Source organism: Balaenoptera ricei, chromosome 17, assembly GCF_028023285.1.
Source record: "Balaenoptera ricei isolate mBalRic1 chromosome 17, mBalRic1.hap2, whole genome shotgun sequence".
Classification (NCBI taxonomy): Eukaryota; Metazoa; Chordata; class Mammalia; order Artiodactyla; family Balaenopteridae; genus Balaenoptera; species Balaenoptera ricei.
The window spans coordinates 18,527,529-18,543,651 of NC_082655.1; the positions used below are offsets into that span (position 1 = coordinate 18,527,529).

The 16,123-nt window shown below is 43.9% G+C and overlaps 2 protein-coding genes across 2 annotated transcripts in view; one reads left to right on the plus strand and one right to left on the minus strand.

The window, feature by feature from the left end:
* LOC132352102 (uncharacterized) overlaps nt 1-3,113 on the minus strand; it is a 536,476-nt gene extending 533,363 nt beyond the window's left edge. The window contains exons 1-4 of the mRNA XM_059902414.1: nt 3,107-3,113; nt 2,577-2,829; nt 698-777; nt 336-378 (exon numbers count right to left, since the gene is read on the minus strand). Coding sequence (XP_059758397.1) covers nt 336-378; nt 698-777; nt 2,577-2,829; nt 3,107-3,113 — 383 coding nt within the window. The remainder of the gene's footprint in view (nt 1-335; nt 379-697; nt 778-2,576; nt 2,830-3,106) is intronic.
* SNTB1 (syntrophin beta 1) overlaps nt 2,682-16,123 on the plus strand; it is a 249,155-nt gene continuing 235,713 nt past the window's right edge. The window contains exons 1-2 of the mRNA XM_059901564.1: nt 2,682-2,758; nt 2,926-3,705. Coding sequence (XP_059757547.1) covers nt 3,132-3,705 — 574 coding nt within the window. The 5' untranslated portion in view covers nt 2,682-2,758; nt 2,926-3,131. The remainder of the gene's footprint in view (nt 2,759-2,925; nt 3,706-16,123) is intronic.

Genomic DNA, 16,123 nt, shown 5'->3' on the forward strand with positions numbered 1-16,123 from the left:
CAGAGCTAAGTAAAAGAAATCTGGTGAAAAAAAAAGGAGGAGGGGACTTCAGGTGTAATATCTGGAATGCTCAAGTTGATCTGGGATTCATGATAACCCAGTTGTGTCTTTGTCACAAACCCACCATGTGGCCTTGGATTTGTCATTGCTCTTCTCTGAGCTTCAAATGCCACACGCATAAAGTGAGGAAGCTAGTAGTCTTTTCAGACCTGTCTAGTGACCATTCTTCAAAAGGGGAGACCTAAGAGAACATAATCTGTCCTAATTGTAAGTATTACAGGGCTGTGGTGCAGTAGTCCCATCTAGAACCAAGAAATGAAGTAAGTAAAGTTTACCTTTGAGGGTCAGCCTTACTGCTCAGGAGCCAGATACGCAGAGCTGTGTGAGGGATAAGAAAGGGCTTTTAGGCCAGCAAGACCGAAATAATCATCAGCTTCAACTTAGTAACATGCCTAAAGAAAAGAATGTGTCAATTCTGGAAGGGCCGGGTGTGCTCTAACTTTGGAAAGCAGGAGAGGCCAGAGAGACAAGGCTGGCTGCACCTTTCTACACACATCTAGGGGAAGGGTCTTAACCCTCAAGGCCTTCCTCCCAATGGAAAGGCTGGCCTCAGTCCAAGATGAACACTGGGGCTGACAGGTTCTGAGCATTTTTAGGAGAGTGTAGGACAACGATTAAGAGTCCAAATTCTTCATACCTGGGTTTGTATCCTGACTCTGCCGTTTATTAGCTACAGGACCAGAACAAGTTTTACAATCTGTACCTCCGCTTTTCCACCTGTGAAATAAGAGAGATGATAATAGTAAGTATCCCCAAGAATTACTGGGAGGATTAAGTAAACATGTATAAAGCACTTAGAATAGGGGCTATTATTCTAATTCCACTGGTGAAGGCACCTCTGGTTGACATGCATGCCTCAGGCCTAACGATATTGAATATTTGCTCTGCTCCTTCCGATGCCGCTTTCAACAAGCAACCTACTCCTTCCCGTGTAGGGTTGCTTACCCGGAAAAAACGTGCTTATCACAGAGATTCTGAGAAATTCCCATCCCAGAGCTTGCAATTTCTTATGGCAAATTGATACATTACTTCTAGTTATGCCTGGGCCTCTGACATCGCTTGACCACAGAGGCAAGATACAGGTGTGATGTGAATGGAGGATTTCAGCCCACGGGCGATCTGTTTTGATTTCTAAATCATCACACTGGCATCCTGGTGCCTATCTCCACCTCAGTGCGTTTGGCAGCACTCAGGCTCCTGAAGAGTGATGCGTGTGAGTCCTCAGCCTCTAAAGCAGAGGGCAGCCTCAGACGGTTTTCCCACCCAACGGTGGTGCCGCCTGTGCTGTCCTGGTCGTGGGTACCTTTACATGAAAGAATAAACAGCTTTTGGAACACTGGTGGGTTAGAAATTTGAGAAATAAGGATGCTGCAAGCAGAAGTATAAATCTAAGCATTCCCCTTGACCTACCTGCAGTGACTTCTTTTCCTCAAAAAAAAAAAAAAAAAAAAAACACAAAAAACCCCAAATGTTTCCATTTCATTCTGGGACCTATCTGGAATACCAACCACCCGATCTTTGGGGATTGGTCTGGGTTTTTAAACATTCTCAATTAAAAGTGTGAGTCATTCTGGAAGGGTTAGAGAATTTTCAGTGATAATACACACCAGTGGGAATGTGTTCAATAGATTTCTTTCCTCCTGACACCTTGCTGGGTTGGGTTTACCTTTAGGAATTCTCAGATTTGTGAATTTTGTTTTGGTTTTTGGAGAGAGGGCAGAGAGAGGAGGGAAAAGGAGGGAAAGGAGAAGTGTGAAACACTTCCAGAGTTCCATGAGACCTGCTTAGGGTCGGGGAGCACTTGAGAGGTTCAAGGACCAGGAGGGTTCTGGGAGGTTCATCTAAGACATGGGTTACGTTGGCATTTCCGCATTGGCCTGGGAAGGTAACCAATGATTATAATATCATTTCCCAGGAAAAATGCAGCTTGAGCTCCACATAAGTCACTCATAAAGGAACTTTTGAGATACAGTCCATTGCAACTGAGTTCTTAAATGGTGGACTTTCTATATTGGATCTTGGGAAGAAAGAGAATGTCACAGGAAGCATTTGGGTGGCATTGGGGGGAAAAAAAAGGTCAGAAGCAGAGAGCATATAATGTGCTAGAACTGGAAGAACATCTGCCCCTGGGGTCTGGGGCAGGCAGCGACCTGCTGAAAACCCCAGCCAGCAAAGACACCTCTCCAGAGACCCGGCATAAAGATGTCCTGCATTTAAAAAGAAGTTTCCCGCACTCGGGTTATGCTGACGTTTCATTTTGGGTTCTTGGGACAGCCTTCCCTCGTGACTCTCAGGGAACCCAAGGCCTCTGCCTGAGTCTACCTGAGAGTCCCTGCGGAAAGGAGAGACAGGTAAGAACTCAGCAGGAGAAGCCGAGACTTGGTTTGAGGAAGCCAGAGGGAGGAGATTTGAATCTAGACACCCCTGAGGGTTAGGACTGAGAGGCGATTCAACAGAGGGTGTGAAAGGGGAGGGGGTTTGGGAGCGTCCAGGGAGGGGACCAACGCAGGACTTACAGACCACGCCAAGGTGCGGTGTGGGCGCCCGCGGAGAAGGGCGAGTGGAGAAGAGACGCCCGGGGCGTGGTGGAGCGGGAAGCTCTCCCTGCGGCGACGTGCGCTCGGAGGAGGGAGGCGGGGAGGGGAGGGTCGAGCGGGCGCGCGGCGTGTGAACGTCGAGGCTGCGGCGGCTGGAACAGGTGAGCGGCCGCCGGGCGCTGGGTCCCCGCCCTTCCCCGGGAGCGGCTCCCCCTACCGACCCTCCCCGGCGCTTAGCCGTTAGGCAGCTTCCCCTTGGTTTGGGGTTTTGCAACTGGCAGCTGTTTTTTTCCCCCTTTCCTGTTTCTGTCTCTCCTTCTTCTTTTAGGTTGCTCCACCCGGCCCAGGATCAGGCCAGGGGGAACCGGCCGGACCGCGGTTGCCAACTCGCGCAGGGCGCTTTGGCGAAGTCCCGGAGTGGAGTCCCGCGTCCCGCCTCCTCCCTGCGGGGCGCGCTCTCCTCGCTCCCCCCGCAACCCTTCCCCACTTTTCCCCCCTTTTGCAATCACATGGCATTTTAAGAATGCCGGAAAGATGGCGGTAGCAGCGGCGGCGGCAGCGGCGGCCGGGCCGGCCGGCGGGGGAGGCGGCCGAGCGCAGCGGAGCGGGCTGCTGGAAGTTTTGGTGCGGGATCGCTGGCACAAAGTTCTGGTGAACTTGAGCGAGGACGCCCTGGTTCTGAGCTGCGAGGAGGGCGCTGCGGCGTACAACGGCATCGGGACCGCCACCAATGGCTCGTTCTGCAGGGGCGCCGGCGCGGGGCACCCGGGCGCGGGCGGCGCGCAGCCCCCGGACTCGCCCGCCGGAGTCCGCACCGCCTTCACCGACCTGCCCGAGCAGGTGCCCGAGTCCATCTCGAACCAGAAGCGCGGCGTGAAGGTGTTGAAGCAGGAGCTGGGCGGGCTGGGCATCAGCATCAAGGGGGGCAAGGAGAACAAGATGCCCATCCTCATCAGCAAGATCTTCAAGGGGCTGGCGGCGGACCAAACTCAAGCCCTGTACGTAGGGGACGCCATCCTGTCCGTAAACGGGGCCGACCTGCGGGACGCCACCCACGACGAGGCGGTGCAGGCGCTGAAGCGCGCTGGCAAGGAAGTGCTGCTGGAAGGTGAGGGGTTAACGCCGGGCGGGCCGCTCGGGATGCGCAGCGCACGCCGCCCCCCCCCCCCCCCGCAGCCGCATCCTCACACCCACCTGCGTGCTGTCACCCACCAGGGGGCCGCAGCGCGCAGCTGGCGGAGTTTTGACAACTTTTACCCACCTGGGGGCAACTTGTTCCCGCCCTAGGGTCTTCCCAGGCGTTGACCCGTCAGGGGTGTAGGAAAAGGCTAGGCGAGCAGGGTTTCTTGAGCGCCTACTCTGTGCCGAGCACCGGGTCGGAGGCGTAGCGATGTCGTCTCATTTTTTATCCGCGCAAAATCCTTGTGTAGTGTAGGGGCTGGGAGTGAAACTGGCAATGAAGGGTACGCGCCCGCGTTCCGAAGCGAGCTCGCTGAGTAATCGCAACTCTGACAGTTTTCTGCTTTGGCACAATTTTCTTCTCAGGAGCCTGGGCAGCCCAGCTAAAAAAAGGATTGAATCTCCAAGGGGCCAGAGAGGGGCGGCAACGTGTGAATGCTAGAACTCCCACCACCCTTCCCGACTTCCCTCCTTTCAAATTGGAAACTGGACTTCTGGCTCGGGAGCTGTGCCCAGGGCTGGGAAGTGAGGTGCAGCTTTATGCAAAAGTTCACTTCTGCTGCCAGGTGTTTGGCCGGTCCGTCTGGATTCCGGGTTGCTCCGGTGGAGGGCTGGTGAAGTGTTGTTTCTGCCCAGCATCTTCCCCCGGTGTTTCCCCTCCATCCCCCCGGAGTGATGTGGAAACAACTTTGCATTTGTAAACAGTTTCCCCTGCGTGCGAGGTGTCTTAGAAACTACTCTCGTGAGATCTTATGTCCCCATTCTCCTAGGTACCGAATGTGAGCAGAATAGGTAGCACCGTGTTGTGCCCTTTTGTGACTGTGGGGCGTTACGTGGGACAGAAGGGCAGTGGTAAGGGGATAACGCATTCTCCTTTCCCGCTACAGCTGCATTTTGCACTTGATGTCTGCCACTCTGCCCCTTAGCTTGCTTTGTACATAGCTCTTTCAGTACTAATGTATGGAAATATCTATTTATCCAGCTTTTCCCCGCTGTAGATTGAGTTATCTGGGGTCTTTGATTTAGTTACGGGTCATCACCCTTGAGCTCCGTGACATGCTTGCTGAGTCAACGAATAAATGAACCCATGGCCATTGAAACAATGTTTCAACTGAGACCTTGTAAACCAGGTGGTTGATTTAAGTCCTAAATTAAGAACTTAAGTCAATTTCCTGCTCATCAGTTGTGGTGCTGGTGTGTGAAACCCAGAAAGTTCGAAGTTGGGAAACCAACTGTTCCCTGTAACAGCTGATGCAACGCTCTGGTACATGGCCCACCTCATGGCCTAGAATACACGTTCCCCCCCCCTCCCCTTATTTGTCTAGAGGATTTGTGATGTCTTCATATTTAATTGCTACCCAGGATCCAGAAAGTGGAAGGCTATTTGCTTTGGCTTTATGGTTAACATTAGTAAACAAAAAAAGTTTTCTTGATTCAAGTGTGTGTCGGCTTGTGTGACAAGGGGCAGGTGGAATTTGGAGCAAATGTAGTTTGGACTAAACGGCTGCACACCTGCTTGGCTTGTAATATTTACTGCAAAATATCAGGGGGCACAAAGGTCACTTCTATTTCAGGCACTGCCCTTCATTATCTCTCTTCTTTTCTTCTCCTCAGTTTCACGTTAATGGCTAGTGATTTATCAAAGAAGTAAAAAAACAAAACAAAACAAAAAAACTCTCTCACCCCAAAAGAGGAAGAAAATGTGACTCGCTACAGTTTAAAATAAACTTAGACAAAGAAAAAAAAGTCAAGCAGTTGTCTGACTTTATTGGTGCAGCAACTGAAAAGTTAGCTTTGTAAAAATCTCTGAAGGTAACATTCTTACAACGGATTGTTGTGTGTTCTAGGCAGGACCTCTAGGGGCGGACCTATGGGCTTCCTAGACACGACCCACCTGGGCTTTGGGCAGCAGTCTTATTCCAAGCCTGAGTTTTCAGAAATTGACTGCTATTAAGATGAGCAAGAAACCCTCTCCCCCCCAAAACAGTGTCTCTTCTTCTGAGAGTGTTGGTCCGAAATGAGGTGGGAATGATCATGTATCATCAAATCAAATAGCACACAACCTCTCTTTTGTAGCTTGGCCTAGTACAGGGATTCCCAGCTGAAGGGACTTTTCAGAACCAGGGGAAGGGCTGTTTAAAATCACCTATTGGGACTTCCCTGGTGGTCCAGTGGTTAAGACTTCGCCTTCCAGTGCAGGGGGTGCAGGTTCAATCCCTGGTCCGAGAGCTAAGATTCCACGTGCCTCACAGCCAAAAAACCAAAACATAAAACAGAAGCAATATTGTAACATTCAATAAAGACTAAAAATGGTCCACATCAAAAAAAAAAATCTTTAAAAAAATTTAATAAAATAAAATCACCTATCTACTTGCTACTGCACTGAAATGCCATCTTGATTTCAGAATTTCTACATAGGAAAGTCTTTGCTGATGTAATCTAGTTGGACCAGAGGGCTAAGGGAGATGTATTAAAGATATATTTATATGGCAAAGACACTCCTTTCTATTTAGATTGCTTTTTTTGGTTTGCTTGATTTTTGAGGGAGCGGTTGGAGACTAGTTTCATCCCTCAACCGCAGCTATTATGACCCCCCGTTACGTGACATGCGCCCCCTAGTGGAGACTGACTGCCTCTACTAATGGTACATCCTGTGAAATGAAACCCCGCCCAGCAAATTTCAATGCCAGCATTCTAGTCTTAGATTCTGCCACAGAAGGATGGTAACCTCCCTGAGCCTCAGTGTTTTCTGAAAAATGAGAATAAAGAAATGCTTACTTACTGGGCTGCTGTATGGAAGAGCACTCTGAGAATTTTAAAAGGCCGGGGGAGGGGGGGGGGCGGGGCGGAATGTATCAAATGCCTGCTGTGATTATTTTTACAATTCATATGGAGGTGAAATTGCCCCTTCTAAGGGACACACCTTTCCTATTCCTTTACTATTTTTAAATTTTTATATTTTTAAATTTTTATATTTTTAAATTTTTATATTTTTAAATTTTTATTCTGTTCTTTTGTTGTTGTTTTTGTACTATAGAACTGTAATGTTAGGAGACCTTTGCTCTGGGAAAAGAGAATCACAGCAACAGCTAACATCTCTTGAGCACTTAATATGTGCCAGGTTTTACTTACATTTGTTTGTGTACACTTCTGGTAACTCCATGAGGTTAGTGCTACTGTTGGTCATTTTACTGATGGGAAACTAAAGTTTACAGACTTTACAAGTTTAAAGTTTACAGGTTATTTGCATAAACTACCAGAGCTAGAAGGCATCCAGGTCTATCAGACTTAAAAGCTCATACTTAAAACCTCGAGGTGAAATTGATACTCTGAGCTTCTGCTTCAACTGCGTGCCTGAATCAGTTGAAGCTTCATCAGTTATTGGGCTCAAGATGTTCTTCCCCACTCCTTGAATGTGCTGACATGCTTGGGACAGCCTTGAGCAGGAAACAGCAATTGTGTGGACCACTCAAAAGGGAGAGACAGGAAAGAGGATTGAGTCTCAAAGCCCTAATCACCAGGTGTCTGGCTATCAAGAGGGAGCTGCTGCCATATGGCCCAAATTTACAATGTGACCGAGCCTCCATCTTTGAACACATGGCGGGCAAAGAGACTAAATTGCAATTCAAACTTAGAGAGTGAATAAACTATGCCAGTTAAGTCAGTGTTAAACCAAACGTGCATCAAAGTTAAGATCAGAAATCTTCACACTGTGAACTCATTTCCCATTTTAGGGAGTTGGGAACAGGGACCCTGCATTCAGCCATGCAGATATTGAACCTCATAACTCCAGGGGTGCACCCTCTGGAGTTGGGCAGGGCATACCTGCATAAACGTCTTTGGCAGCTTTGGGTACAGAAGGGGGGATGGGGGAAGAGTTTTTTGCCCTTATATTAATAGTAAAATCATAATTTGGCCTATATCAACCTTTTTGTAACTGAAGCGACAATAAAATTAGTTTCTTCAGAACTTTGTTAAGATCAAGGAGTGCAGAATGTTCCGGAAGTGGAGGTGAGGGGTGGACAGAATTATCCTTGGGTACAAAGGTCACTTATGGAACTGGACTAGAAAAAATAGAAACCGCAAAGGAGAAAGTCAGAGACAGTTGTTGGCATTAACCTTCTCCGCCAAAGTTCCTCCCTCAGTACTGCTCCCAGGAATGCTTGTCTGTTGAGATCATCTAAAATGTCACTTTCATAATCACTTTCTCCAGTGCTGGAAGTAGGGACGATGGAGCAGGGAGATGGCAGGGTGCAAGGGAAGGGCAGTGATTTTGCTGGCATACAATCTCAGGATTGGATGAGAATTTGAAGTTTAAAGAATATTAATTTATTTAGGATGTACAGATTCTTAAAGAATACCCAAGAACCCTGGAATTAGAATCTTGAAACTTGAGTTATCTTTTAACTAATAATTACACTTTTTGCAATATACTTTATTTCTTTGGACCTTAATTTTCTTCATTGGAAAGCTAGAAAGCTGGGGTAAGCCATCTCTAAACCTTATTTCACTTCATATCTTATAAATTCAGACCCAACACACTTTTATTAACAAATCTTTCTAACACCCCTTTTATTATCATGAAATGAATTTCATAAATATAACCTAACTCTAATTTAAATTTAAAATCAAAATAATGCCCTATTATTTTATTATTATTAACATTAAAAAATGGAGAAATGAAGTGAATTATAAAAAATATGTTTCAATAGATAACTACATGGTACAAGAAGGAGGTAGATGCTAGGACTTGTATGTAAAATTACCATCGATGCATAGCTACAAATGAAGATGGGTAGGGGTATGTAGTATCACTTGGGATCTGGAAAAATCTTGCACTGTGAAGGACTGGCTCAGATGTTGCAAGGTGTCTTGGATCCCTGACGGCTATCACTAAATGCTAGTCATATGCCAGCACGACCCACCTTGACCTCTGAAATGCCTCCATAAATTTATGAACTGCTATTGGGGAAGGGCAAGAACCAACCTCTTAAGAACCAGTGTTCTGTAAGAATACTAATTCTACTTTACCACTTTATAATGCCTAACCTTTTGCAAACTCTTTTTACACGTGTGATAGTAGCTAACACTTACATAATATTTACCTTGTACCAGATGCTGTTCTTAGCATTTTACGTGGACTAAATCAGTGGAATCTCACAATAACCTGATGCTATCAGTATGTCTGTTTTACAGATGAGAAAACTGAGGCACAGATCAATTAAGCCACTTGCCAAAGAAACACAGTGAATAAACGCTGAGGCTGAGATTTAAGCACAAGCCTTAAAGCTTTTGATCCTCATGAATAGCTGTATAAAATAAGCGGATTAGGAATGCTTATCCTCAACTTGTTGATTAGGAAAGTGAAGCTCCAAGAGGTGGAATGATTTGTCTTTATGAGGTCTTTCTTCTACTTTCTTGTTTGAAATATTCGTTTTCTACTGTGTCTGTAACAAATAACTAGAAACCCTGGTAAATTAAAACACAAATTTACTATCTTACAGTCTGTTAAAGTCAGAAGCCTGATGCAGATCTCACTGAGCCAGAATCAACGTATCTGCAGGGCTGCATTCCTTTCTCGAGGCTCTTTTCCAGAAGCTTCTAGAGACCACTCTCATGCCTTGGCTCATGGCTCCCTTCCATTAAGCCTGGGGTAGCAGTTTGAGTCCTTCTCACCTCTCATCACTCCAACCTCTATTATACCTCCTTCTTGCATTTTAAAGGCCCCTTGTGATTACATTGGTCACATCCAGATAATCCAGGATAATCTCCCCATTTAAAGTTAATGTTTAGCCACCCTAATTCCCCTTTGCCATGTAAGGTAACATATTCACAGGATCTGGAGACTAGGCATCTTCTTGTCGGGGGTGGGGGGTGGGGAGGGATAATTTTTCTGCTACCACATCTGGTTTGCTGAAGTCATAATGGTGCAGAGTTCCCAGGTAGGACTTCATGAATACACTGAACCACAGTAAAGAATCACTTCCTGTCTCATTGCAAAGGAGTTCTTCATTCATTATTTATTTACGCCTCTAATGAGTTATTTATTCAGTGTCTTCTATGTGCCACACGCCACTAGGGGATTGCCCTCAAGAAGCAACATTTGCGTGACAGACACAGATCAGCACCGGATCAGCTCCATGCAGGCAACTACAGGATGGAGTGAAAAGGGCAACATCCGGGGTTTTATGGGATGCCGTGGTCTCCCCCGGGAAGGGCAGCAGAGCCCCTCCAGGGCTAGGGAAGGCAGATGCCTCAGGGCAGCCTAAAAAAGAGCTGGACCGTCAGCTCTAGCTCAGTGTGGCTGAGCGGGTAGAATGTGACCTTCAGACCTTGATGAGGGGCAAGAGTGAAAAAGCCCAGAGAACTGAGCAGGGGTCAAGGCTGGTAAGCCTTGTTACAGAGTTGGAGTTCCTTCTGAGGGTGAAGTGTTTTAGGCAGGGAAATGTCACGCTCGGTTTCACGGTTCAAGAAGCTCGCTCTCTAGGGCGATGCTTCTAGCATGAGGTTGGCAAGGCTTTAGTGAAATGACTGGCTCCCTGTTTCCACCCAGCTACCCTGGGACACAGCCACTTGACCCTGAATTATACTTGGGGGCAACTCCATGAGTAAGGCTTAGGTTTGTAAAGGGGCTTCACTCACATTATGATTTTGTCACCAGGTCACCCCTTTGTGGATGCTTGGACAGGTGTTACAATCTGCCTTTTGCACGGGAGGGTTAGGTGACTGGTCCCGGGTTACCTGTCAGTGACAGAGCTGGAAATCAGATTATCTAACACCCCGTCAGCTCTTCTGCTGCGCACTACACAAACTCAAGACATCGTGTGGGGACCAAAAGAAGTCTCAGACGAATAAGCCTTGGCCTCTGATTTTGGGAGCCTTACAGTAATTAGGGAGGTAGGGTATTCGAGGCTGATTGTGAAGTACTTGAGATTAGTAAGACAAATAGGGAGATTTTGACCCCAGCATATATAGCATAGTACCTGGCAGACATCAGGCTGTTAAAATGTGTTAGAAAAGGACAAAATGGAAGGACAGATGAAAGGAAGGAAGGAAGGAAGGGAGGGAGGGAGGGAGGGAGGGAGAAAAAATTGGGGGATTTAGCAATGACCCATTTTTTATGACTCCCATCCTCCAGCACTCCTGCTGTTGGAGTATGGTGATAAACATTTGGCATCCGATAATGAAAACTATACCTTTTCCTGTAGAGAAGAGGAATAAAGAAGGCACTTCATAAACCTAGGAAGCACTTACTTAACACAGACCAGTCTTGAAAGACAGTTGACAAAAGAGGAGCCAGGCATGATTTTAAAAGTGATCCGAAAATGTAATTATCCTTTTCGTGTTATGTTTATAACCACTTTGCCTTTGCCCCGCTGTGGCACAGGGACCTACACATCTGAATAAGTAAGAACGCTTTCTACCCAAGGAGATGAAAACTCTCTGCTTAGATATTTTAATTGTTTCTTTTTTAAGCTTATGTATCAGCCTGAGAATTCAGACCATGTTCCTTAAGTGAAGCTGATCGGAATGGTCCTTCAATTCCTTCTTTCTGCCGGGGTAGGGGATGTTCTTCTTGTTCAGTGGTGCATTTTAGCCGTCACCCCATGAAGTATGTATAAAAATAACTCACTGCACACGGCTCCACACTTGTGAAAGACATCTAACCAAAGCTACCAGTGTTCTGTTTGGCGAAGGGAAATTATTCTCTGGCAGCTAGTGGCCTACTAAGAATTCGACTTCAGATGATGCATTTCAAAGCAGTTAATGTTAAAGAAAAGCCAGAATTTTTCCCCCGTATTTATAACAAGTGTTTTACGTACCAAACCTCATTACCCACTTCACTGGCTTTGATCTATAATAAGGCTTGCCTTTAGCTCTGCCCTGCAGAGTGAGACTTAAGAGAAAATATATAATGTGCACCACAAAGTAAATATCCTAACAGACCCGCACAAGTGAGCCCCATTCCCAACGCAGAATAGACAAGATGGAAAAGTTCATGATTAATAACGATTGTCATGGAACTTCAAAGCATGACCCATACTTAGCTCAGTACTTTTAAAAACTGCTCCTCCCTGTGGACTGAAGCATTGTTCTTAGCATGTTCATAAACGTGGGAGGCTCTGTCTAAAATTTAACGGGCTGCTGAGGATGACTGCAGTTGACATGTCCAGTTTGTTTGCATTGCTGTTCAAACTGCTCTTGTTTCTTCCTTTCGCAATTTTGTTTTTTTTTCAAAGTGGTAAAAGACAATGGTTCCGACGGTGGGCCTTGGATTTATTTTGTCTGGGCTTGAATTTGCACGCTACCTCTTTCTCGCTGTGTGATCTTGTGCAAGTTACTTAATTACAAGCTTCAATTTCTTAATCAGTGGGTTCATTGTAAGGAGTAGAGTGATTATGTACGTAAAGTGGTTAGCTCATTGCCTGGAACGTAGTCTGCACTAAATACTTACTAACTGTGTAATATGTCAGATCTCATGCTTATCTAAGTATTATTTTTGGATAGAGGGTTCAATCATATAAGTTAAATGAAGGGTTCAATCATATGTTCTATAAAGCCTTTTGGGGGGGCACAAAGGACAGCTTGGGATTTGCCATGTTAGGGAACCAAATGATGTAAGTGATGGCTTAGGAGAGTTCATTTGCCTTGCAGGGGTGAATTATGATCCCACAAGGGTGTATTTCACTGATGATTTTTAGTCGCATCAGATGCTTTCCATCAACCAAACCACAGCGTAGGGTGCTGTGGCTTTTAGTGGGCAAATGTGAACTGTGTCTTAAAATGCTGATGTGCAGGAACATGCAGAAGAGTGTTTTGTGAAGAAACAGTCGGCAAGTAGGGATTTAACCTACACAGCAAAATTCAAAACTCTTTAAAAAATTTTCTAGTAATTATAGGAATGTGGAGATCTTATTAACCCAAAGAAACCCAAGTGTTTCTTTTACAAAAAATGTAAAATATTTATATAATTATGACTAAGTCAGAAATATACTTTAGTTTTTTATTCTATTATTTAGTACTGTGTTTCATGGTCTCCAAGAGACCATCCAGTGGAAGATATATCGTTTATGTACCCTTAAGAAAGAAAAAACTGTCTAAGATGGGAAGTCTGATAGGTTACCTGCATAAAGTTGGGACACCAAAGGGCTATGCCTTCAATGCAGGAATAAATGAAAAACCCATCACACAAAAAGGGACAACAAAGGCACTCATTTCAAATTTGGTACTGGTAGAAGGAAGGAAAAATATATCTCCTATAATTTTGAATTGCAAGTTGGTTCTAATAAATATTTAGGTCTGAATATACAATGTCAGTGTGAGTTTTAAAAAGTACTTAGGCAGATAATCTAATCTAAAGTGTTCTCAGATAGGGAGGGCCCCCTATAAATGATAGGAGAAATTATAAACACTCTCTGCAAGAACTTGGTTTCCATCCACACCTTCAGAGATTTTAAGGCCTATCCCCCAATTCAGAGATGATAAAATATGAAAAGAAATGGGCAGTTTGAATTGATGAGGTATGGTGTAAAATTGTTACACAACTATTTATTAAAATAATTTTTCTTTTAATGTTTGTAAGGTGGGACCTTGTTGGTAGATTGAAGCAAAAATCTATAGAGGGATGAGATGAAATTCCTGTTCTAAAATAGAACAGCCCAGAGGGGAGACAGGTGTAGAGTAATAAACTACATTTATGTAAATTACAATAGGTTCTATAATAATAATAATAATAAATTATAAAGGAGTAAATGTTGTAACAGAACTTATGGAATATCTGAAAGTACTAGGGATATATGAAGTGGAAAGGAATGCTTCACAGAAAAGGTGACTTGAAAGTAGGATTACATAAGCAAAGTGAAATTTAAAATATAGGTAATTACATGGCTATCTGGGGCCTTGCATTTCAAATACTTTCATCTGAAATGTCCTTCATCTGCAATGAAAATCAAGGCTAATGATTTTTCTTTTTTGCTTGCGATATCCATATACTGTCCTCTGTTCTCTACTTCATTTTTAGAATTTGTCTAAATCAAAATACTACATGCTTATAGCATTCCTTCGCCTACCCTCCCCCATATCTTCTCTCCTGTTCCCCAGAATATTAGAATATATAGCAGTATAGGCATATTATTTAGAATATTCTAATAGCAGTATGGGCATATGATTTAGAATATTGGAATACTTCTTTTTACATACTAGAATATATATTCTAATATTCTGAATAATATGCCTATTACTGCTATTTCTTGATATATCAGATTTAGCCATTATTGACTAAATCAGTCTCTGTTTATAAAATTATGATGATGTCAGTTTGCTCCATTTTCCAGTCAAGTAATATTCTATGATCAGGTCTTTTGCAGTTACTAACAGCTTTTCTTTTTTTTCCATTTGCTTAGTTTTCTTATGCCTAGCTCAATTTTTTTTTTTCCCAAATGCAGCACTAATGTATCAAATTTCTAGCAATAATTTTTTTTCAGATTTTCACACATATCAAATAATCCACCCATTCTGTTTATTTTTCTCCTGGAGCCCTGCCACTCTGGACTGGTTCTGTCTTGGCCTGGTGTGTGGCCATCTTCCTTGGGTTGTCCTTGGCTTTTTCCTGTGTCTGTTTTCCTGGATCTACTGTCACCTTCATTTTTTGTTTACTCCCTAGTTTTGCTGGAGCACATTCTTTAGTGGCTTTCTGAGAAAGAATGTTTGGGAGGTAAATATGTCATAATATCTTTAATCTATTTTCTCACTGGGTTGGTCCTTTGATTGTGGTAGTCTGAGGTAGTAGTCATTTTCCCTCAGCAGTTTTCAGGTTTGCTAGTGAGAAGTCTTATGCCATTCTCGTTCTCTTTCTTTTATGTGTGAACTATTTCTTTTTACTGGAAACTTCTAATACTTCTTTTTATCTCTGATATTCTCAGTTGTATAGAGTGACTTGCCTTGGTGTGAGGCTTTTGGTAATCAATTTTCCAAGCACTTAATGGACAGCAGTAGGCTGAAGCCATAGTTCCCAAACTGTGTGCCAAGATATTCTAGGGTGTCCCAGTGAACTCACAAGGGTACCATGGAATATTTTAAAGTTTCAAGGAAAACAGCAACATCTGTTGGATACCAGGCAAACTATTAAAGGGAGTTTCAATATTAGATTGCTGCATTCCTTCAATAATGTGAATATCCTTGCAAAGCTGGGTTTTCTGCAATTACAATGATAAGAAATTAAATTAAATTAAAAATAACAAGTACCACATGAAATGAAGGTGGCAGTATCCAATATGATTCCAAAGTCTGAGAAATTGTATAGTGCCCAACAAATGCTAAGTTTTTAGGACATAAAGATGTACTATGTTGTTTGGACTTAACTACTTAATAAATTGAATTGGTAGGTGTTTCTCTGGGCCTATGAATGTCATGAAAAAAATAACTAAGACATTTAGGATGCCATTTACTGAGTAGATTGGGACCTGTGGTCCAAAGGCTCTTACACTTCAGTTCTGGAACATTTTTCTTGTATTATTTATTTGACAATTCTTCTCCTTTGCTGTCTTTGCTCTCTGTGTGTGGAAATCTTATAGCTGGATGTTGGACCCTCTGTATGGACACGCTAAGAAACTAATTTTTGTTGTTATTTTTTTTTCTCCAGTTGTCCTTCTCTTTCATGGTTTTTCATTTTCATGAACAATTACTAGCTTTGTATCTACAACTCTTGTATTGAATCTTTAAAAAATTTTACCTGTTCTATCTCTAAGTTCCAGAACATTCTCTTGGTCCCATTGTTCATTCTTTTTTATAGCATTCTCTTGTTTTGTGGATACAGTATCTTTGCTGCTCTCTAAGAACCCATGAACAATAGTTTCCTGAAGACTTTTTTTTGCACTAATGTTGGCTCAGATGTCTCGATGTACCTTTTTGTCCACTTAATTTTTCAGTGTGTTTAGGCATATTTGATAGTGTCACGTATTCTGAGATTTGTTCCATTTTTGTGTTCCCCGAGAGGCAGAACCTGAGATGAGTATCTCAGTGTAAGAAATTTATTTGGGATAGAATCACAGAAAACACTGGTAGTAGAGTGGGGATGTAAGACGGTGATGGGAATGAACCCATAAAGACCCCACCGTGAGCCACTTAGCCACTCTGGAATGCATCAGATCCTAACAGAGGGGTGAGGAAGGGGGTGAAACTTATTCACCAACTCGCCATCATCATTTCATTGAGGTTGACTGCTGAGGGTATTACCTCTCTGATACTCTTGCTGGCATCTCTGCAAGGGTCACAAGTACCCTCCTGCCAAAAAGATGCCCTCCAGGCAGAGAACTGCAGGTATTCACTCTAAGCAGCCTTCTCTGCAT